A 21,588-nucleotide genomic window follows, 5' to 3' on the forward strand; every position below is an offset into this window, starting at 1 on the left:
TCCTCTCAGGAAGGGAAATGGAGGCCTAGCTCAGGGTGGACCACGTGAATCACAAAATCTCAGAGATGGATGAGACCTCGGAGGGCAGCTCTTCTAACCTGTGTCTGAGGAGTCCCCCGGCAGCATCCCTGACTATAAGAGTCACCCACATGAGTAGAGAATTCTAGGCCTGGGTTTAGCACAGACACCCTCCCAATGGTGACTTCTTCAAATGGGGAGGGGAAACGGATTCCCATCACCGGATTCTACCATCCAGAGGAAGGCTAAATGCCCCGAGCCTTCAGGCACTGCTCACTGCCCACCCTGGGTTCTGCCATCAATCGGGGGAGGGGAGAGGCCTTTCTTGGAACACGACAGTCCATTCTGCATCAAGGTCCAGAGGAGGGTCTCCGACAACAGAACCCATCCCGCTCAGCAACCCCGGAACCGATCAGGGTCTGGGTTAGGGCTCATCCCGAGCCCGGGGTGGGGGGGAGGGGCAAAGGCCCCAGCAGTTTCACACTCCAGAAAGGGGGGGGGTGGGGCGGCAGAGAGGGCGCTGTCCCTGGGCGGCACGAGTGCAGTTCTCTTTCCCCCGCTCGGGCCCCGGGGCCGGCGGCGGGGTGGACGCCCTCGGCGGCGGAGGGCTCTCGAGGGCAGTGGCCGGGCCATGGCCACCATCCAGTCTGAAACCGACTGCTATGACATCATCGAGGTCCTAGGTAAGGGGACCTTTGGTGAGGTGGCCAAGGGCTGGCGACGAAGCACGGGCGAGATGGTGGCTATCAAGATCCTGAAAAACGATGCGTACCGGAATCGCATCATTAAGAATGAACTGAAACTCCTTCGCTGCATGCGGGGCCTGGACCCCGATGAGGCCCACATCATCCGCTTTCTCGAGTTCTTCCATGATGCCCTCAAGTTCTACCTGGTCTTTGAGCTGCTGGAGCAGAACCTTTTCGAGTTCCAAAAGGAGAACAATTTTGCACCCCTTGCGGCCCGTCATATCCGCACGGTGACGTTGCAGGTGCTTCGGGCCTTGGCCCGGCTCAAGGAACTGGCCATCATCCATGCTGACCTCAAACCAGAGAATATCATGCTGGTTGACCAGACGCGTTGTCCCTTCAGGGTTAAGGTTTGGGGACAGGGGTCCGGAAGAGAGGGACGGGTGGGGGTGGGAATCCTCTCTTCTCACTGCCCCCTCAGCCCTGTAAGGACACCTCTAAGCCTACTCCCACTCTTCCGTTACCCAGGGCTTAAGCCCCTAGCACATTTAAGGGGGACCCCTCTGTTTCTGAGCCCCCTTCCCGGCCTCCTACCCATCCTCACCTATGGTACTTCCCTTAGGCCAGCTCCCACTGCTGATCTGCATCCCCTCCATCCTAACACCCCAGAGGAGAAGGTCCTCCCCATCCTGCCTCCTGACCTCATCCCAGTAGAAAGAGGGGTCAGTGGGGGCCTTAGCAATCGCTCAGGCCTCTGGGCTGGGGAGATCTGCCTGGCTGAGGGCACTGGGGGTGTGCTCACAGGTGATTGACTTTGGCTCAGCCAGCATCTTCAGCGAGGTGCGTTATGTCAAAGAACCCTACATCCAATCCCGCTTTTACCGGGCTCCAGAGATCCTCCTGGGACTGCCCTTCTGTGAGAAGGTGGATGTCTGGTCACTGGGGTGCGTGATGGCTGAGCTTCACCTGGGCTGGCCGCTCTACCCAGGCAACAATGAATACGACCAAATCCGCTACATCTGCGAGACCCAGGGCCTGCCGAAGGCCCACCTCCTCCACGCCGCCCGGAAAGCACACCATTTCTTCAAACGGAACCCCCATCCAGAAGCCTCCAACCCTTGGCAGCTCAAGTCTTCGGCCGACTATCTGGCAGAGACCAAGGTAATGGGTGGCTTACTTGGGTCTGGGCACAGCGGCCCCCTCCAGGCTATTCAGCCTTGGCTCCTATGGGCAGAGCCTGGGGTTGAGCCCTGACGGGTTCCTGACCACCAGGTCCGTCCCCTGGAGCGGCGTAAATACATGCTCAAGTCTCTGGATCAGATTGAGACCGTGAATGGTGGTGGGGCAGCAGGCAAGCTGGCATTTCCAGACCGCGAGATGCTGGCGGAGTACGCGGACCTCAAGAGCATGGTGGAGCTCATCAAGCGGATGCTGACCTGGGAGTCCCATGAGCGAATCAGCCCCAGTGCTGCTCTCCGCCACCCCTTCGTGTCCATGCAGCAGCTGCGCAGTGCCCACGAGGGCACCCGCTACTACCAGCTGTCCCTGCGTGGCTGCCGCCTCTCCTTGCAGCTGGAGGGCCGGGCGCCCGCAGATGACGGACCACCCTACTACCGCCTGGCAGAGGAGGAGGAGGGCAGTGGTGGCGGTGGCGGCGGCACCTATTACCGGGAAGAGAAGGCCCCTGGTGTGCAGAGGGCCATCGACCAGCTAGATGACCTGAGCCTGCAGGAGCCCGGACGGCTGTGGGGTGAAGGCCGGGCTGGGGCCTACGGCGCCAGCGAGCCGACCGCCGATACCCTGGTGCTGCCCAAGGGGGTCAGCTGGCGGGGCCGGGAGCCTGGGCCTGAGCCTATCCTAGCCTTCTATGGCAGCCGACTCACTGGGCACCACAAGACCCGCAAGCACCCCGCCGGCTCCAAGTCTGACCCTAACTTTGGCAACCTTATCCGGCTGGGCCAGGCCTCGCCTGATGAGGGTGGGCCCGGCCGGGGCGGCGGCTGGGAGGAGGGGGAGCGGCGTGGGGCCTCCGCGGACCCCCCAGCTGTCCCGCAGCTAGACGGGGATGGGCCCGACGAGCGGCCTGGGGCCAAGGAGCTGACACTGGCCGCTGAGGTACCAGGGGCTGGGGAGGGCACATGGCAAGGGGCTGACAGGGTAGCGGGGATGAGGGTGGGGTGATAGTCCAAGGAGAGGAGTGGGAGGCCTAGAGGGAGCCTGGGAAGAGGAGGTGATGTGAGGCCAACTGGGGGAAAGGCAGGTGGCAGGAGGGGAAGAGAGCACCAGGTAAAAGACACAGCTGCATTGGCACCAAGTGTCTGGCGGGCAGTGACAGGCCCAGTGGTTGGGCCCACGCGAAGGGAGGTGGATGAGAGGATGCGGAGGAACCCCCAGGACTCCCTCCTGTCTCTGCAGAGGGCTGGCCCGGAGCTGTACGACACAAGTGCGCCTCCCCTGCCCTCCTGCCCGGGGGAGTGGCTAAGCGACCCTGACTGGAGCTTGGAGGGCGGTGGGGGGGCCCAGGGTCAGGCCCCCCCGCCCCGCCACCCCCACAGGCCTCCCCGGGTTACTGGCTTCCTCCAGCATGTCGGCGGGCATCACTGATGGACACCCCCCTTCCCTGGGCCGTGCCAGCCACGACCCGGTGCCTGCTTCATTTGACTCCTCCCTCGCCCTGAGATGCGCTTACCTAGAAATCCAGATTATAGTTACAGAAAAAATAAATACACAGAGATTCCCCCCAATCCTCACCTTCACCCCCCTCTATCCCCCCCATCTTGTGCACCTGAGAGGGCCCTGCCAGGCCAGCCTGCGGGAACCCCTGTGCCAGGAGGGCGTCCAGGGGAGGGGTGGCTGCTGGGGCCCGGTTCCATGACCTCTCCCATCCCCTAGCTCTGCCTGTTTCCATAAAGGACTGTTCAGCTGCTCTGGCCTCCTGGTTCTTTGACTGGCTTGGGCCTACACAGTGGAGACAGGACCCCTGGGAAGGACCCTGATCAGGAGCTCTGGGGGTTGAGCGCCATGCCTGGAATATGCTAACCAATGCCTGGTGCTCTGCACCCAACTGCACCCACCTTGCTCCCAAGTACAACCTCTGCTCATGCTAACAGACCCAGACACGTTCTGCTCAGGCTCGCTCTCTGCCCCCCTCCCCCCCTTCTCTCCCTTTCTCCCCCTTTTCTCCCTCCCCCTCTCTCTCCATTCTCTTTCCCTCCTTTCTCTCTCCCTTCTCTCTCTTTCTCCCCTTTCTCTCTTCTCTCCCTCCCCCCCTCTCTCCATTCTCTTTCCCTTTCTCTCTCCCTTCCCTCCTTTCTCTCTCTCTCACACACACACACACAACCTATTCACCCTAATATGCTTCAACATGCCCTACTCATGTTCATGAGTACCACTCATTGCTACCACTATCATTTGGCCTTCGGCCAGATGACTTCTGACCCCACTTGTGCTAAAGCCCTCAAACACTCCCCCTGCTGGTGCCTACATAAAACATACCATGCTGACACTAACACATGTGTCGTTCATGCTAACTCATACTGACACCCCCCGCCCCAGTCATGCCCATGAAAATCTGGAAATCCCCAGACCGGCTCCCACGTGCTCGTCATCTGTTTGCCAGCAGGCAGGCAGGTACCCTGAGGGCAGTCTGATCCCATGGCCCGCTGTTCCCCCCAGAACTCTCAGCAGACGTGAGGCTTGCCTCATTGACACTTTATTCTGGTTGGGATTCCTGGCTGCAGATGCAGCTTCTGTGGATGTTCAGGGGCAGGCAGGGGGCAGCCCCCGGGAGGTCCTTTCCAAGGCCCTATTTCTTCCCCTTCCCTTCATCATGAGAGGACAACTCCACCCCAGGGAGGGCCCGTCTGCCCCTCAATTCCACAGCCTCAAGGAGAGCTGGGAGGAGATGGGGAGCCTCCGGCCGGACCTGGCCAGGCTCTGCCACCCCGGCTCTGCCCGGGCTCATGCCCTTCACTGGCGGGTGCAGCTGATCAAACAGCCTGCCAAGGTTTCTGAGGCATAGACACAGATGGGAGGGAGACACAGGAGAAAGACACAGGGGGAAAAGATGGAAACCAGAGAAATCCACACAAAGCTGGACAGAAGCCTCAAAAGACAGGAAGCCACAAAGACCGACGACAGAGACAGCGACAGAGACTCTCAGAGACGGGCAGAGACCGAGGTGCAGGGAGAGAGAGAATAATGCAGGAGCAGGAGGTCGAGACAGCAGGTCAGGAGAGACACCACACAAGGGGGCTACTGGTCAGTGCGAGGGAGCCCCACCGGGGCCCCCGGCGATGGCGAGTTGGGGCACAGGGTGCTCACAGCAGGCGGCAGGAGTGCCCCTCGGCTAGGCCTGGGCTGTCCAGCTCGTGGCTGTACGGGGAGGTCCAGTCCCGAAGGAAGACGGCTTCGAGCTGTGCGCGCAGGCTGGGAGCCTCGCTCTGATTCACTACCAGGGCCGAGCCCGCAGTCTGCGTGAAGTAGTTGCCAGACCAGTTGGATGTGCCTGAGGGTGGGGAACGAGAGGGTCAGGAGGACAGCTCCTGGCCCCGGTGTCCAGGAGGGAGGGGCACGGCGCAGGGGCGGGGCCTTGGTTCACTCACCAACATAGGCTGCTCGGTCCGTCACCATGTACTTGTTGTGGTTGACGCGGGAGTAAGGGATTCGTGCCTGGGCCTCATTGGAGGGGACCACAAAAAGCCTCTACGGATGGAGAAAGGACCAGGCTCAGCAAGGCCCAGCTGGGAAGAGCATAGGGATGGGGCCAAGGGATGGTGCACAGTGGGGAGGAAGGCGAGGAAGACCAGAGGAGGGCCAGGGACACGGACGGGATCAGAGAAAGGGCAGGGCATGGCCGGAGAAGGAGGAGGTGGCGGCTGACCAGATGTCAGGAGCGGTCTCCTTACCACCTGCACGTCATAGTGGGTGTGGTTGTCCTGGAGTGCGGCCAGGGACAGTAGGAAGGGACGCAAGGCGGGCTCCGAGTGGCCCCAGCAGCTGACCAGAAGTCTCACCCGAACCCCTCGCTCGAAGGCCGCTCGCCGTAGGGCATCATCAATGGCTGGCCAGAACCTGAGGAGGGGGCCCTCACACTGAGCCACCCCTCGGCTTCCTTCCCTCCCACCCATACCCCATCGCCACATGGCCTCTCCATCATACTCCTTGTGTCCCTAACACAAGCTTCCCCTCCACCCCCTACACGTGGGCCATACACACCTTCGAGGGTGGGAATATTCCATGATGGGCAGGTAGTTCATAACAGCAACATAGATAAAGTCTCGGGCATCGTTCACCAGGCTGAGCAGGGCACGCAGGTCTGGGGTGCGGCCCCCAGGGCACAGTGACGGGGGAGCACTCTGTGGGGGGCCAGAGAATCAGTATGGCTACCTCTCTCTCCTCCCTGCCCCCAAATCTTGGACTGGGGCATGGGAAGGAGGGCGAAGTCAGACAAAGAGCTGGAGGGCACAGGCACATCTTGGCACAGGGGTGGGGGCTATGGCAGGGTGGGCTCCTTACCGAGAGGAAGGCCTGGGAAGGGGTCCCATTGAGACGCAGCTCCATGGGGCTCTCCAGGTTGTAGTGGGTGGTGTAATTATCTGGCCAGGGGGAGGGGATGCTGCTGTCCGGCCGGCCCAGATACCAGTACGCCTCGAACACTTTGACCAGGTCCTGGGCCAGGCAGCTGCAGTTGTAGACCACCACCCCCAGCTCCTTCACCTGCAGGAGAGATGCAGAGAGCTCTGGGAGGGCCGCCCCAAGCCTGGGCCCCTCAGGGAGCACCTGTGCTCACCCTCTCGCCCAGCCCAGTGGGGCTTTAGGAGACCAGGGTCAGCATCAGCCCTAGGCCTCACGTCCACAAGAAACAGTAAGTGAACAGCCAGCCATCGGGCCGTCCGGCACAGAACCTCAGGGTCCTATCTAGAAAATCGAGTGATATTCGTGGTGTGCACTCTAAAGAGCTCAGGATCACAGATCTAGAGATGCAAGGGACCAGAAGCCATGAGTCCAACCCCCTCATTTTACAGATGAGGAAACTGAGGCCCGGGGCACCGACTTGGTCACACTGTGAGGCTGTGAGCCCCTTTCCAGAGGAAAGCACTGATGGGGAGCCCCACCTCCACACCAAAACAGAGGGCACTCAACAGCTCCATCTATGTGGGGAGGGCAGAGCACCCTCCCTCCCCGGCCCCTACCCTGACTTTCCATTTTCATTCTTCATACCAACCAGGTGAGGCCTGAGAGGTGGGGAGTGCCCAGCAGGGGGTCTAACGGCTACAGAAGTCCTTGGCCATCCTCACTGCTCCCAAGGGGCGAAGGCTAAAGTGAAACCAGGCTGGAGAGAGGAGGGGGAGGGCGGTGGGGCTGAATGTGGTGCCAGAACGCTGAGGGTGAAGACCTGGCTTTATCTTAATGGCGGAGCAAAAGCAAGGCCTGAGCTGGATCATCCCCACCCATTCTTGGTACAATGCACGAGGAAAGGAGAGTTCAAATCCAATCTCAGACACTTACTGGTTAGCTGTGTGACCCTGGGCAAGTCACTTAACCATAATTTGCCTCAGTTTCCTCATCCGTAAAATGGGGATATAATAGTTCCTACTTCCAAGGGTTGTCACAAGGGTTGAATGAGATGATAATTGTAAAGCTTTTAGCGAAGTGCCGGGCACACAGCAGGTGTCACATAAATGTTAGCTATTACTATTAGCTATTATTATTAACAGCAGTTTGTGGGGCTATGCATGCAGGGTGGACCCCAGGCAGGGAAGGCCTGGTCTTGTGGGTGTGTGTGTGTGTGTGTGTGTGTGTGTGTGTGTGTGTGCGTGCATGTGTGTGTGGTCTGCCCAAGGTTTCTATTTTAGTCTGGGAGACAAGTGGTGCCAATGGCAGAAATGCTGCTGACCCCTACCAGGACAGCCATATTTGATGCCTCACCATTGCCCCTAATGGTCTTGCCTCTGGGAACCAGATCTCTGATGCACACGTGCTTCTCCCAAGTCCTCCTCCTGGGATGCAGGCCCCCACCATCCATCCTCTAAGAGGTGGCTCAGGGACTTACCCCCTTTGGCACGAGGCCTTCCCTGACCTCCTCGGGCGTCTGTTCCTAAACCACTGGGATTGGTACATGACTGTGCATAGGTTGCATCTACCCACTTTATCTTTCTGGCCTCCATACTCTCACATGCCTGTCTGATAGGGTGCGAGCTCTTGGCCAGTCACCATAGCTTCACTCCTTGGACTTGTATCCCCAAGGCCTTGTGCCCTCCCTAGCACACAATAGGTGCTGACTGGTTGTGTCCTGACTTCAGGTCATGTCATTGTTTATCCACTAGGCCACCCGGGCACTCCAATGACTGCTCCCTTCTTGGTCTCTCTACTGGATCAGTTACTATTTCCTAGGTCCCTCAGGGCCTTCCCAGACCCCCTTTTCACTTCTCTTCCACATTCTCTGTCTCAGGGATCTCATCAGCTTCCATGGGTTTACTTATCACTTGCATGTAGATGGTCAGGTGCTTCCACCAATCCATCCAGGCCTGATCTTTCTTCTCAGCTCCCATCCCACACTGACTGCTGGCTGTCTCCATCTGGATGGCCCATGGCCAATGCCAACTCAACATTTCCACAACAAACCTGCTCACCTGGATGGTTCTTCATCAGGCCATGAGTGCCCTCCCAAGGTCCTGTTCGGAGCCCTCTTCTCTCTTCCCGTCTCTTTGCACTCGGGGATCTCCTCAGCTCCCATGGTCTAGCTGTCATTCTCAGTGAGATGGCCCCCAGGGCCAGGATCTCTCCTGAGTTAGGGTCGTGCCCGGTTGGCCATCTCTCTGGGCCAGCATCTCAAACTCAACACACCCAAAATGGAATTCCCGGTCTTTCCCCTCAAACTCGCTTCCCTATCACTGCTGAAAGCACTCTCCCCTCTTGGTTGCCAAGGCTGGCAGCCTCGGCAGCATTGTCAACTTCTCACACTCATTCCATGCGTCTGCTCCCCTGCCACATCTGGCTGCTCCGTCCATAACACCTCCGTCTACACCATCCCAGCCTAGGACTTCATCCATCGCCTCTTACCAGGACGACTGCATGTATTCCTATACGTTGTTTCTCCCGTTAGGATGGAAGTTCCTTGAGGGCAGGGACTGTTTCTGGATTTTTCTTTGCATCCTCAGCACAAATGCCTGATTTCTGATGGATAAGCCCAGGTCTCCCCCAAGCTTCTCCATTTCTTTTGAGGGCCTCATCATCCTTCCAGGCCCCCAGTTCACAACCTCTGAGCCCTTGTTTCCTCCCATCCCCCCAGATCCAATCAGCTGCTAAGCCTTAGCTCAGCCCAGTGTCTGGCACACAGTAGGTGCTTAATCAACATTTATGGATTATCGACTGAAGTCTGGCTGACTCTAGCTCCATTCCACCACTTCACTCATTCAGCCGCCATCTTGGTTTAGGTCTGCCTTACCTCTCAAAGGCCTCCTAATCGATCCCCTGCTCCTCCCCAGCCCATCCTCCACACAGCAGCCAAAACAAAGTCCCTGAGGCACAGCCCTGACCCAGTTCCTTATCCACTCAAAAACTATGTCAATAACTCCCCACGGCTTCTACTGAGCTCCTCAACCCGGTACTTAAGGCTCTTTACCATGTGGCTCTAATTGAACTTTCTGCCCTTATTTCTTACTTCATAAATGCTCGTCATGAACTCTCTGTTGTAGCCCCAAAGGACTAGGAGTCCTTCCTTGAACCTGATGTGTTTCCTCACTCCCATGCATTGATCCAGGAGCCCGCCCCCTACCTGTGGAGCCTGCCCTCCCTTCCTCATCTGTGGCTCTGGGAACCTTAGTCTTCCTTGTTGTTATCCCCACCCCCGCCCAGGAAGCCCTCCTGGATCCCAGCAGGGGGTATGGTTCTCCCCCTTCTCAGACTGTCTTGTATTAATCTAGACATAACCACATCATACTCCTCTAGAAGAACATAAGCTCTGGGAGCCTTCGTAGTCTGCTTCTGGACCTGGCTTGCTAGTGCCTTCCTTATTCTGGAATTTAATAAGATGGCTGAATTAGGAAGAAGGGGGACTAGTTGAGAGGGAGTAGGGGGGGTGGAGGGAGGATGCCCTCCTGTCCCCCGATTCCCTGGGGCCTCCCTGGGGGAGGCAGCATCCTTAGCTCCATACCTGGGTCAGAGAGCGCCAGTCCATGTTGGCACTGCCAATGTAGATATGGGTTTGATCCACCACCCAGAACTTGGTATGCAGGACGCCATGGGTCAGTTTCTGCATGTCCACCATCCGTACCTGGGCCCCTGGGGGAAAGGGAGGAGAGATGCTGGCTCCTTCTTCCCTGGCCAGCCCCAGCTCCTTCTCCCCAGGCTGCCAACACTCACCACTCTTCAGAAGGCTCTGCAGGTCAGCCTGGGGCTGGGGACCCCTGGGCTTGCTGACAGCCACGCGCACAGACACACCCCTTGGGGCCAGACTCTGCAGCTGCCTGAGAATCTCCTCACCCTAGGAGACAGGAACAAACATGACGCCCTCTTGAGGGCACAGGTCTCTGTCTACCAAATAAAGGGGCTGGATCAGATGCCTGCCATAACATTCCCTGATGTGGGATGAGGTTGAGGGGCTGTCCTGCTGGCCTCAGCTTGGCCCTCCCTTCCCCTTCCCCTTTCCCCACCTTTCTTGGTCCTGCTCCCCACATCAGCCCCCACCTCGCCCCCAAGCTGGGCCCAGGCACAAATAGCGGGACACCTGTTGGGCAGAAGGCTCCTGGGTCTGGGTGTCGTTGTTGGTGAGAGTCCAGTAGAAAGAGGCGATGTCAAGGCTGTGCTGGGCGCCAGCCATCAGGTCTAGCCAGGCCTGGCTGATGGAAGGGTGGACAGGACCCTTGGGGAAGGTAAGGCCCTCAGGGATGCTCTCTACCAGGACAATCCTGAAGGGAAAGAAAAAGGGGAAGGATCAGGATGTGCGGCTACAAAGATTCTCCCTCTTCCCAGGCCAAGCTCCTCTGGGAAGGCTCCAATGGGGATGGGGGGTGGGTCTGAGACCCCCAGGTTTTTCACTGGTTCCTGCCTAAGTCTCCCTCCTGGTAGATACCATATGGGCACACACGTGCGCACGCACGCACACACACACACATGGTATGAGGATCTGTCCACTTCTGGCACCAGGGCTAGAAGACTTTCCTCCAGGCCCAGCCTTTCCATGGGACACTCACTGGCAGGGATCCTCGCAGACAGAGTTGGGGGGAGGCTGGGTCCTCTCTTGGGGGGTCTTGAGCCTGGGCCATAGCAGCAGCTGGGTGAGCAGGGCACCCAGGCCCATCGCCGCCAGTGTCATGATCAATAAGACCCATCGGACTTTCTGGAGGAGGGGGAGAAAAGAATGGCTTGGGGGGGAGGAACCCCTTGGGGAGGCTGAGCCAGGCATGAACTCCTGTCCCCCCACCTCCCCACAGTGTCTGGGGACATGGAGGCATCAGGACTGGGGGAAAGCACTTCCTTCTGACATCAGGGGACAGCAGCCTGGATGAGTGAGTTGTGTATATGTGTGTGGAGGGCAGAGAGAAGGCTGACAGAGGGGTGGGGAGGGGCAGGGTAAAACTGTTCTACCTTGTCTCCTGGTTTCCAGGACACGGCAGGTGAGGGAAGCTGCTCCTCGGGGCGCGGCTTCAACTGTGGGAGAAGGAACAATGAAGGACCCCTTTCAAGACCCCAGAGCATGGGTGTGCGTGTGTGTGTATGTGTGTGTGTGTGTGTATGTGTGTGTGGAGGCTGGACCATGGTCTGCCCCCAGGAGGCGAAGAACACGTCCCCTGTAACAGGAGGAACCTGGGCTGGCGGCCCAGCCTATCTGAGCGCCTGTGATCTCCCTAGGCTCCTGTTCTCCCTCACCTGTTGGTAGACTGTATGGAGCTTCATCTTCCTCAGCTGAACCCTGGCAGGGCCAGGCAGGGGGATGAAGGACAAGTTCTCTCTCCAAACTGTGGGGAAAACGAGAAGGATTTCAGCCTGGTCCGCCCTGGGAAAGGCCCGAGTGGCCACGGGGCAGGTCACAGGGTCTGCTGGCAGTACGCCCTACCCTCTTCCCCCAAAAGGAGGAAACAAGTTGGCCATGCAATTCCTGAGGTCTATGGTCTTCCTCATCTCCCCAAAGGAATGCTAGGACAGGGCCCAGAAGGAGAAAAATCCTCACAACTTGAACTTGGATGGCCCTCTGAGGGGCATGAGGCAGCTTTCTCCCACTGTGCCCATTTTACAGATGGCTGAGAGAAGCAGGAATTTCCCCAGTGACCCACAGCTGGCAGGAGCTAGCTGTGCTGATCCGAGGCTGGCTTTCTGGCCTGGGTACTGTTGATAAGTGTAGTCCTCTAGGGTGCTAGGAGCTTTTGGTAGCTTGATTCCCTGCCCCTGCCCCCCCCACAGTTGGCATGGTTGGGCACAGCACCCTCTGTGGCCGTCATACACCATTGCCTCCCTAGAGGAACGTCTGATGCGGGGGGAGAGCGTGAGTGACAGACAGCAGAAGGCCCAACTCCCCCACCCGCTGCAGGAATGGGGGGGGGGGGACTGGCGGCAACGCAGGCTGGCTGAGACTGAGAACCCAGGTGTCTTCCCTGGAAACCAGTCTACAAAGGCTCCATCAGAGCCAGCCTTACCCTACGTCACCGAGTACATTGTGAGCCCCAGTCAGCTCAGAGAAAGGAAAGGAGGGGCGGATCAGAGAACCCCAACCCTTGGGCAGTGGGGAGTGATTGGGGCTGGGGGTGGGGGGTCCAGACTCCCAGGGCTGGCCCCCCTCTGCAGGCTAGCTTGAGGTCCCCAGTCAATCCCTGGCTCTCCCCGGAGGCTTTCACCTGGGCCCAGCTCTATCTTACCTGGAAGGAGCGTCCTCCCAACGGCCCCGATGCCTTTCTTCTCCCAAATGGGGAGACAGGCCGGGCTGGAGGCTCCAGAGATAGCTGAGGGGCTGGATCAGTCAGCGGCTGGCCCCACCTCCTAGCAGTGGCAAAGGCGGCAGCAGCCGCCGAGGGCGGTATCTGGGCCTGGCCACACCTCCCTCTCAACACCACTGCAGACCTCAGCTGGGCCTGCAAAGAAGGCGGCGGTGAGCTCAGGGGAGTCCCCACCCCCGAGCCATCTCTGCTCTGGGAACAAAGCAGTCTTCCCCCACTTAGACCAGCCAGTCTGGAGATCCCAGACACTGGGCTCTCTCCCACTCCCAGGCTGGGTGGGCGGATAGGCGCATGGCTGAGTCACCGTGTGTGTGCGCGTGTGCGCGTGAGCGTGTGTGTGTGTGTGTGTGTGTGTGATAAAAGGGGCTGGTGACTGACTGACAGGCTGGCAGGGCCATCTCCTGGCTCTGATCATGGGAGGGATCCGCAGTCTGACGGATTAAGTCCTCCCTTCCCCAGACAGCCTTTCCCAACCCCTCCTCTCTTCATCGGTACCGAGTTATCCTGTGTAGAGTGTGTTTGTACCTGATGTCACCTCCCCATTAGACTGGCAGCTCCTTGGGAGCACGGATTGTCTTTCGTCTCTTTTTGTATCCTCAGTGCCTGGCACACAGTAGGTGCTTAATAAATGCATAATGACTGACTGCTAGACTGCCTGTGTGCTCTTGGGCCCTCCCTCCTCTCTGGGCCTCAGTTTCTTCATCTGTCAAATAAAGGGGTTGACCCAGATGATCCCAAAGGCTCTTTCCAGCTAGAAATCCTGTGAAATCTCATTGGCCTCCAAGCTCTTGGCCCCCTCTTCTTCTTTCTGCCACCCCTGCTCCCCCAGGATCAGCTCCCTCCAGTCTAAGGCTCCTTCACTTTTGGGTGGGGCAGTTTGGTGAACGCCTGATGCCTCCCCTTATCTTAGCTGCCTATCTCCATAATAAGGAAATGCTAAATTCCAGTTAGCAGTCAGTGAAAATAAAGATGCTATCTCCTCCCCCCAGATCCCCACCCAAGTTGAAGGACCCTGAGAGATCTATCTGCACATGCTCCATTAAGAACCTCTCACTCAGGGGCAGCTAGGTGGTGCAGTGGATAAAACACTGGCCTTGGAGTCAGGAGGACCTGAGTTCAAATCTGGCCTCAGACACTTGATACTTACTAGCTGTGTGACCCTGGGCAAGTCACTTAACCCCAACTGCCTCATAAAAAATAAAGCAAAACAGAAAACCCTCTATTAGTCTTTGTCCTGCTTCAAGAAGAGAGACACCTCTGGGATTCCCATGTTGGCCACCGTGTCTGGCACATGTACCAACTTGGGACCTACAACCTCCTCCTTTCCTGGCTGTCTTTGGTTCCCAGGGAACTCTGCATATGAGTGAGTGAGAACCAGCCTAGGAGGCCCCAGGTAGGAATGCCACCTCTGTGTGGCCAGCCCCAGATGCACCTACCTCCCTCACGGAGTGGTTACAAGGATCAAAATGTCACAACGTATTTGAAAATAAACACTTCGGAAACCTGAAGGCTTTATGTCTACTGTTGTTAATGGAAGGGCAGCTAGGACGGCTGGGTGGCGCCATAATGCACAGAGCACAGGGCCTAGAGTCAGGAAGACTCACCTTCTTGAGTTCAAATCCGGCCTTCCACACTTACTAGCTGTGTGACCCTGGGCAAGTCACTTCACCCAGTCTGCCTCAGTTTCCTAATGCGTAAAATGAGCTAGAGAAGAAAATGGCAAACCAGTCCAGTATCTTTGCCAAGAAAACCCCAAATAGGGTCACAGAGTTGGACACGAATGAAAAATGGCTGAACAAGAAGCTGTTACTGGAGGTAGAGGACACATTTCCCCACACTGTGCACCCTCTGGGCCCTGGGGCTCCACTCTAAGGAGCACCAGGACTTGCTATATGTCTCATCTCTCCCATTAGAATATGAACTCTTTGAGTCTTGGGATTGGCCTATGCTTCTATTTTCTATCCTCAGTCTTTGGCATACAGTAAGTGTTTAATAAATGCTTTCCCCTTCCTTCATGAATCTAGCATGATATGGCGGCCAGGAGAGCTAATTCAACTTTGGAACTGGTTAGCTTCTAGGGATGAGGAGGACACAAGTTCCACCCTACAATGAGACACATGTGGAACTGTTTCTTTGGGGCCACATTTTAGGAAGTGATTTGAGAACCTGCAGTTTGCGCCTGGAGCTCCACTGACTTGGAGACTTGCTCTGTTTGGCTCTGGGGTGGGGGGTGATGACAAAAGTGGCAAAGGGCAAACTCAGGCTCGAGGCCCAGGAGAAGCTTTCCAACAACTGGAGCTCCCCAAGCATGCCATCAGCTGCCTTGGGAGGTAGTGAGCTCAGCATCACTGGAGGGGTTGACTATTTGTTGGGTGTGTTTTGGGGGGAATCCTTCAAATATGTGTTGGGCTAGAAGCATACCTGAAATTCTATGATTGTGGTATTTATCATTCTTATTCTTAGCTCCCAGGAAGAGTGACATGGTGGGGGGAGCTGGACTGGAGTCAGGCAAGACCTGGGGACAGATGCTGCCTGCACCCCGACTTTTCACTGTCTCTCACATCCAGGTCATTGCCCGGTGCTGGCGGGCGATTCCACCACCACCCTTCTCACTGGCTCTGCCACAGCCTCCCAGTCATGTGACCCCAACAGAGCCATGGAAGCCAGAGTCTCAGTTAACTTACCTGCAAAATGGAGGGAAGCAAGACTTGTTCGACCTGACTTTCCGGGTGGCTGTGAGGCTGCTATGTGACAGAGCACTGGGTAAACATCGGCTACACCTGGTGCCTGCACCATCTGGAGGTGCCTAGGAAGAGAGGGGAGTCAGGGGGCCTGGCACTGAGCCCTCGCTCTGACCCTCCACAGCCTCAGCATCCTCCTGCGGAAAACCGAGCTAACGACCCCTACCGTGCACTTCCAGTGGGAAGAGCAGACAGGGTGAGGGGGGCCAGGAGAGGCCAGCATCATCCTCGCTCATCCTCTCCAGCTGCCTCCTAGAATCTGAGGACCTGAGCACCACTCCTGCCTACTGGGGTACATACCCCACGCACAGATGGCCACGGGCAGCTCACATTCAACCTGTCCAAAACAGAACTCATCATCTTCCCCCCAAACCCACCTTCCTTCGGACTTCCTTAATCATCCAGGGCCACCCACCAGGCCGTACCCTAGGAGGCCTTTTGGACTTCCCAACATCTCTCATGCCCAATGCATTGCTGACCCTTGTCCATCCCACCTCTGTGGCATTCTGTGGCCCCCTTCCTGCTGGCCCTGACACCACCTTAGTTAATTCAGCTGTGCATCCCTTCTCCCAGACCTTCCTAATGGGTTCCCTGCCTCCAGGCTCTCCCTGATCCACTCCAACTTCACAGCTGCCCAATGATATTCCCAAAGCACAGGCGTGACCTTGCCCTCCCATCCCTGGTCCCCACCAAGATGTTTCTAGCATTCTTTGGTGATTTTAGGCTAAAATATGACTCCACCCCAACTGATAAATGGTCAAAGGCTATGAATAGGCAGTTTTCAGAGGAAGAAATTAAAGCTATCTATAGTCATATGAAAAAATGCTCTAAATCACTATTGATTAGAGAAAGCAAATCAAAATGACTCTGAGGTACCACATCACACCTATAAGATTGGCTAACATGACAAAACAGAAAAATGGTAAAAGTTGGAGAAGATGTGAGAAACCTTTGGGGCAGCTAGGTGGCACAGTGGATAGAGCTCTAGTCTTGGAGTCAGGAGGACCTGAGTTCAAATCTGGCCTCAGACACTTGACATTTACTAACTGTGTGGGCAAGTCACTTAACCTCTGTTTATCTCAGTTTTCTCAACTGTAACATGGGCAGAATAATAGATTCTAATTTCCACCTGGGCAAGTCACTTATCCCCATTGCCTAGCTAAAAAGCAAAAAAAAAAAAAAAAAAAAAGAGACGTAGGAAGACTGGAACACCAATGCATTGTTGGTGGAGTTATGAACTGATCCAACCATTCTGGAGAGCAATTTGGAACTATGCCCAAAGGGCTATAAAACTGATCCAGCAATACCACTTTTAGGTCTGTATCCCAAAGAGATCATAAAAATGGGAAAAGGACCCACATGCACAAAAAATATTTATAGCAGCTCTTTTTGTGGTGGCAAAGAATGGGAGATTGAGGGGATGCCCATCAATTGGGGAATGGCTGAGCAAGTTGTGGTATATGAATGTAATAAAATACTTGTTCCATAAGAAATGATGAGCAGGCAGACTTCAGAAAAACCTGGAAAGACTTGTATGGTCTGATGCTGAGTGAAATGAGCAGAACCAGGAGAACGTTGTACACAGTAACAGCAACGTTGTGCAATGACTAATATTGATAAACTTAACCCTTCTCAGCAATGCAAGGATCTAAGACATCTCCAAAAGACTCATGACGGAAAATGCTATCCACATCCAGAGGAAGAACCATGGAGTCTGAATGCAGATGGAAGCAGACTATTTGCTCTCCTTTTCTTTTATTGTTTTGTTTTGTTTCTTCTTTCTCGTGGTTCCTCCCATTAGCTCTAATTCTTCTTCACATCATGACTAATGTGAAAATATGCTTAATATGAATGTGTAAGTAGAGCCTATATCAGATTGCCCACCATCTTGGGGAGGGGAGAGAGAAAATTTAAAACTCGAAATCTTATGGAAGTGAATGTTGAAAACTAAAATAAATAAATTGTTTAAAAAAAAGAACACCTACCTAAAAAAAAAAAAAACACGACTACTCTGGTTTTTCAGGCCCTATGCCGTCCAGCTGCCATCTCACTTACCAGACTGACTTCACTTGACTCCTTCTGTATCTCCTCCTTCTATTCAGACTGTCCTGTTCGCTCCCCCCCTCCTCCCATACCCCAGGACTGCAAAGCTCTCTTCTCACTCTGCCTTCTGGAATGTCTAGATTCCTTCAGGGTAGCTGTGTGGTGCTATTAACCCTGTTTGCCTCCGTTTCCTCATCTGTAAAATGAGCTGGAGAAGGCAATGGCAAACCACTCCTGTATCTTTGCCAAAAAAACCCCAAATGGGGTCAAACAGTCAAACAAGACTGAAAATGAATGAATGATAAAAATGGTTTCCACTGCATTAGACTGCAAGCTACTTGGGGGCAGGGGCTGTCTTGCTTTTCTAGTTGAATCTCCAGCTCTAAGCACATATCAAGAGTTTACTAAGTGCTTTATTCATTCATTTGTTCATTATTTGTATCTCCAGCAGTTAGTCCAGTGCCAAGCACAGAGTAGGTACTTACATTTGCTGAATGAAACTTAACTGAAAGAACTTTTGATAAATGTTGTTTAGTTGTTTCAGGCGTGTCTAACTCTTCGTGACCCCATTTGGGGTTTTCTTGGCAGAGACACCAGAGTGGTATGCCATTTCCTTCTCCAGCTCATTTTACAGATGCAGAAACTGAGGCAAACAGGGTGAAGTGACTTGCCCTGGGTCACACAGCTAGCAAGTATCTGAGGCCAGATTTGAACTCAGGAAAATAAATTGTCCTGAGTCCAGGCCTGGTGCTCTATGCACTATGGCGCCCCCAGCTGTGTTGTACTGTGCATTGATAAAAGTAAGCAATTCTTAATACCTCTCCAAAAATCTGTGATTTTATCAGCTATGTAAACAGAGCTGGGTCCTATTCTAAGCTGGGAGCTGGACACTCCCAGCCCTGCTAGCAGCAGAGGGCACCCCCCCAACGTCCCTCCCGGCCCCCCAAGCCTTAAAGGACAATCATTCATGAGCTGATGTGGCTGAAAAAACTCATCTCTCCATGGTTAACTTCCTCATGAGTCTGTCCAGGGTCAGGATCCCCCGGCACAGCCTTTGCAGGTTATTTCTATGTTATAACGAGGTGACTGGGACAGATCAGGAGTCATTTCTACAATGTAGCCGATCAGAATGCAGCAACATCTTTACATACACAAAGTGTTACTGTTGAAAAATGAGAACATTATCATTGCTATTCTTCTACTGTGTTTCCAGCTACGTGTGACCTTGGCAAGTCTCCAGGCTTCACGGAGTCCAGAGCTGCTTGAGACCTTACCTTATTTTACAGAGGAAGCTGAGGTACTGAAAGGTTAAGTGACATGCCCAAAGCCACACAACTAATAAGAAGCAGTGGGGTGGTTCAGTGGATAGAGCACTGGGCCTGGAGTCAGGAAGACCTGAGTTCAAATCTGGCCTCAGACACTTACTAGCTGTGTGACTTTGGGCAAGTCACTTAACCTCTGTTTATCTCAGTTTTCTCAACTGAAACATGGGCATAATAATAGATTCTAATTTCCAGGATTGTTGTGGGGATCAAATGAAATAATATTTGCAAAGTGTTTAGCACAGTGACTGAAACATAGCAGATGTCTGTTTGGTTTTTTTGGGAAGGGCAATTGGAGTTAAGCAACTTGCCCAGGGTCACACAATTGAAAGTGTCTGAGGCCACATTTGAACTCAGGTCCTCCTGACTCCAGGGCCAGTGCTCCATCTACTGAGCCAGCTGGCTGCCCCACAGTAGGTATTATATAAATGTTAGTGTTAATAAATAGCATGACTGGAGAAAGAAATGGCAAACCACTCCAGCACCTTTGCCAAGAAAACCCCATGGACAACACAGCCAGGGCTGAAAGACTGAACAATGTAGTGCAGTGGATAGATTATGGAACTTGGCAATCAGGAATAGCAGGGTTCAAATCCTGCCCTTGATTTATTATTAACTGCGACCCTATGTGACCTCTTTCCTCCTGTTTTCTAGCAAGCCCCCTCTGGCCACCTCTATCATGGCCCCGGACTGGGCACCTCCTCCCCATTTCAGCTCCCTTTTAGGTGTAGTCTGTTTTCTCCCATTGGACAGTGAACTCCCTGAGGGCAGGGCTGTCGGTCTTTTTTTGGTATTTGTGTTCCCAGCACTGAGCATACAGTAGTGGCTTAATAAATGCTTGGTGATTTGACTAGACAAAGTACCCTCTCTTCACAATTCCCACCGAGGAGGCAGGTGACAGTGAGGGACACAATGACCTGGCAGTGGTCACCCAGCAGGACATGGCCAGTCCACTGTCCTCTATTCCATGAAATGTCACAGCCCCATCCCCTCTTATGATTGATTAGGGACCAGGAGCTACAGTGTCAGAGAATCCAAGTTCTCTGATACCAAATTCAACACCAGTGCCAGGCCAGGCCTTAATGCTGGCTCAGTCGAGCTCTTTTTAGAGAGAGAGAGGACCAAAAATGTGGGGGTAGAGGGAAGAGGTAGACAATGTAAAAGAATGGAAAAGATGCTGAATTTGGACTCATAGGGCCAGGATTCCCATCTCAGAGCTCCTGAATGTGCTACCTTGAGGACTTTGGACAAGATGCTTTCCTCACTTTAAGAGACTAATGAGCTCTGAGATCCCTCTCAACTCTAAATCCAGAGGCAATATGGTAGTGAAAAGCCTAAAGGACTGAGTCAGAAGACCTGGGTCTGAATGCTGTTGCTCCAACAGCTCATTTATTCCTCGAATGAACATTTATAAAGCAATGAGACCCCTGCTACATGTCCAGGACACTTGCTAAGAACTGAGGATCCAAAATGAGGAGAAAAAAACCAAACCTCAAGGAACTTATATTTCACAGGGAAGGAACAGGAGTTCTACCAAGGCAAATACAGGGCAAGGTCCTGTGTGATGGGGGTGGAGGGGAGATGCAGCTGAAGCACTCAAGGAATGCTGGATGAGGGACAGAAAACACTATGCTAGCAGGGTGAGGCAGTACCTGGGCTGACCTCATCCCTGCCGCTTGGCTTCCTTCCCGTCCCAGCTAAAACTTCCTTTATAGGAAGCCTTCCCGGGGCTGACTATCTCCAATTGATCCCGTGCACAGCCTGTTTACGCGTTGTTTCTCCTCTCCCCCTCCCCCTACATTAGACCGTAAATTTTTTGAGAGAAAGGACTGTCTTTTTGCCTCCTTTTGAATGTCCAGCTCTCAGCGCAGTGGCTGCTATACAAAAATGCTTATCTCTCCCCACCCCCCACCCCCACCTAATAATCTCCAATTTATGCTGTGTATGGCTTGTTTGCGTGTTGTCTCCACCATTAGACTCTGAGCTATCAACAGCCAATCAATCGACGTTTATTAAGCACCCACTACATGTCAGGCACTGGGTTAAGTGCTAGGTATACAAAAAGAGGCGAAAGACAGTCTCTGCCCTCGATGAGCTTACAATCTACACGGGCAGACGACCTGCGAACAATATATACAAAGCAAGCTGGATACAAGATGTACGGGAAGGCCCTGGCCTCTTTTTGTACCCCGGCGCTTCGGCCAGTGCCTGGCACACAGTAGGTGCTTAATAGATGTGCACTGGCTCGCAGTGGGTTGTGGGGGGCGGGGGGAGCTGCACGGACGCCCGCGGAGTCCGCCGAGGGCCCCGCGCCCCCTGGGCTGCACCCGGGGGGGTCCCCGGACGAGGAAAGCCCCCGGCCGTCCGCGAGTTCGGCGTCTATGCCGCGGACGGGCGCTAAAGGCCCTTTTCAGCTCCGTCACTCCGCGTGCCTCTGACTTACCCGGGGCCGGGCACCGGGGGCCGGGGGAGGGTCCCACAGCAGGAGCCGGTGACGGGGATTCTGGCGGCCGAGCTCCCGGTGCCGCCCCTGGGAGGAGAGCACGCCCCAGCCCGGCCTACGGGGAGGCGGAGGGATCAGCTCGGGATGCGAAGGCCACACATGCGCGCTAGTCCTCTCGCTTAAACTGCTACCGAAAAGCTCGGCCGGGCGCGTGCGCGCGGCCTCAACTGCCTGGGGGTTGTCGGGGCAGTGCAGCGCTGGGCGGGGCGCTGTGCATATTATCCGGGCGCCTCCGGCCTAGGGGTGGAAGGTGAGGGTGGGGTGGAGCCTGGGGTGGAGCCTGGGGTGGAGCCTGGGGTGGAGCCTGGGGTGGAGCCTGGGGTGGAGCCTGGGGTGGAGCCT

The 21,588-nt window shown here is 55.1% G+C and overlaps 2 protein-coding genes across 3 annotated transcripts; one reads left to right on the forward strand and one right to left on the reverse strand.

Moving 5' to 3' along the window:
* The first annotated feature begins 649 nt into the window (after positions 1-649).
* HIPK4 (homeodomain interacting protein kinase 4) lies at positions 650-3,308 on the forward strand. The gene is made up of 4 exons (XM_027855258.1): positions 650-1,114; positions 1,509-1,865; positions 1,977-2,819; positions 3,120-3,308. The coding sequence occupies exons 1-4, from the start codon at positions 650-652 to the stop codon at positions 3,306-3,308; spliced, it is 1,854 nt and encodes a 617-aa protein (XP_027711059.1).
* Positions 3,309-4,399: 1,091 nt separating this feature from the next.
* On the reverse strand, positions 4,400-21,276 carry PLD3 (phospholipase D family member 3). 2 transcript variants are annotated; one of them, XM_027855384.1, is made up of 14 exons: positions 21,187-21,276; positions 15,322-15,443; positions 12,560-12,772; positions 11,577-11,665; positions 11,295-11,357; positions 10,901-11,046; positions 10,435-10,615; positions 10,071-10,191; positions 9,862-9,989; positions 6,222-6,422; positions 5,922-6,061; positions 5,612-5,777; positions 5,309-5,408; positions 4,400-5,211 (listed from the first exon to the last, which is right to left on the reverse strand). In XM_027855384.1, exons 4-14 carry the CDS (start codon positions 11,601-11,603, stop codon positions 5,024-5,026), a joined length of 1,461 nt encoding a protein of 486 aa, XP_027711185.1. In that variant the 5' UTR covers positions 11,604-11,665; positions 12,560-12,772; positions 15,322-15,443; positions 21,187-21,276; the 3' UTR covers positions 4,400-5,023. The 2 variants fall into 2 exon arrangements, with proteins under 2 accessions (XP_027711185.1, XP_027711186.1); XM_027855385.1 differs by lacking the exon at positions 15,322-15,443 and having other exon boundaries at positions 21,187-21,201.
* Positions 21,277-21,588: the final 312 nt, after the last annotated feature.

Source organism: Vombatus ursinus, unplaced genomic scaffold (assembly GCF_900497805.2).
Source record: "Vombatus ursinus unplaced genomic scaffold, bare-nosed wombat genome assembly UNPS02010822.1, whole genome shotgun sequence".
Classification (NCBI taxonomy): domain Eukaryota; kingdom Metazoa; phylum Chordata; class Mammalia; order Diprotodontia; family Vombatidae; genus Vombatus; species Vombatus ursinus.

Excerpts from the sequence above, each read along its gene's own strand:
- PLD3 (XM_027855384.1), bottom strand. The coding sequence starts at position 11,603 with ATGAAGCTCCATACAGTCTACCAACAG. Across the intron at positions 10,616-10,900 it reads GTCTGCGAGGATCCCTGCCA|GATTGTCCTGGTAGAGAGCA; the intron begins GTGAGTGTCCCA and ends CTTTCCCTTCAG. Across the intron at positions 9,990-10,070 it reads GCAGAGCCTTCTGAAGAGTG|GGGCCCAGGTACGGATGGTG; the intron begins GTGAGTGTTGGC and ends CCTTTCCCCCAG.
- HIPK4 (XM_027855258.1), top strand. The coding sequence starts at position 650 with ATGGCCACCATCCAGTCTGAAACCGACTGCTATGACATCATCGAGGTC. Across the intron at positions 1,115-1,508 it reads GTTGTCCCTTCAGGGTTAAG|GTGATTGACTTTGGCTCAGC; the intron begins GTTTGGGGACAG and ends GTGTGCTCACAG. Across the intron at positions 1,866-1,976 it reads ACTATCTGGCAGAGACCAAG|GTCCGTCCCCTGGAGCGGCG; the intron begins GTAATGGGTGGC and ends CCTGACCACCAG.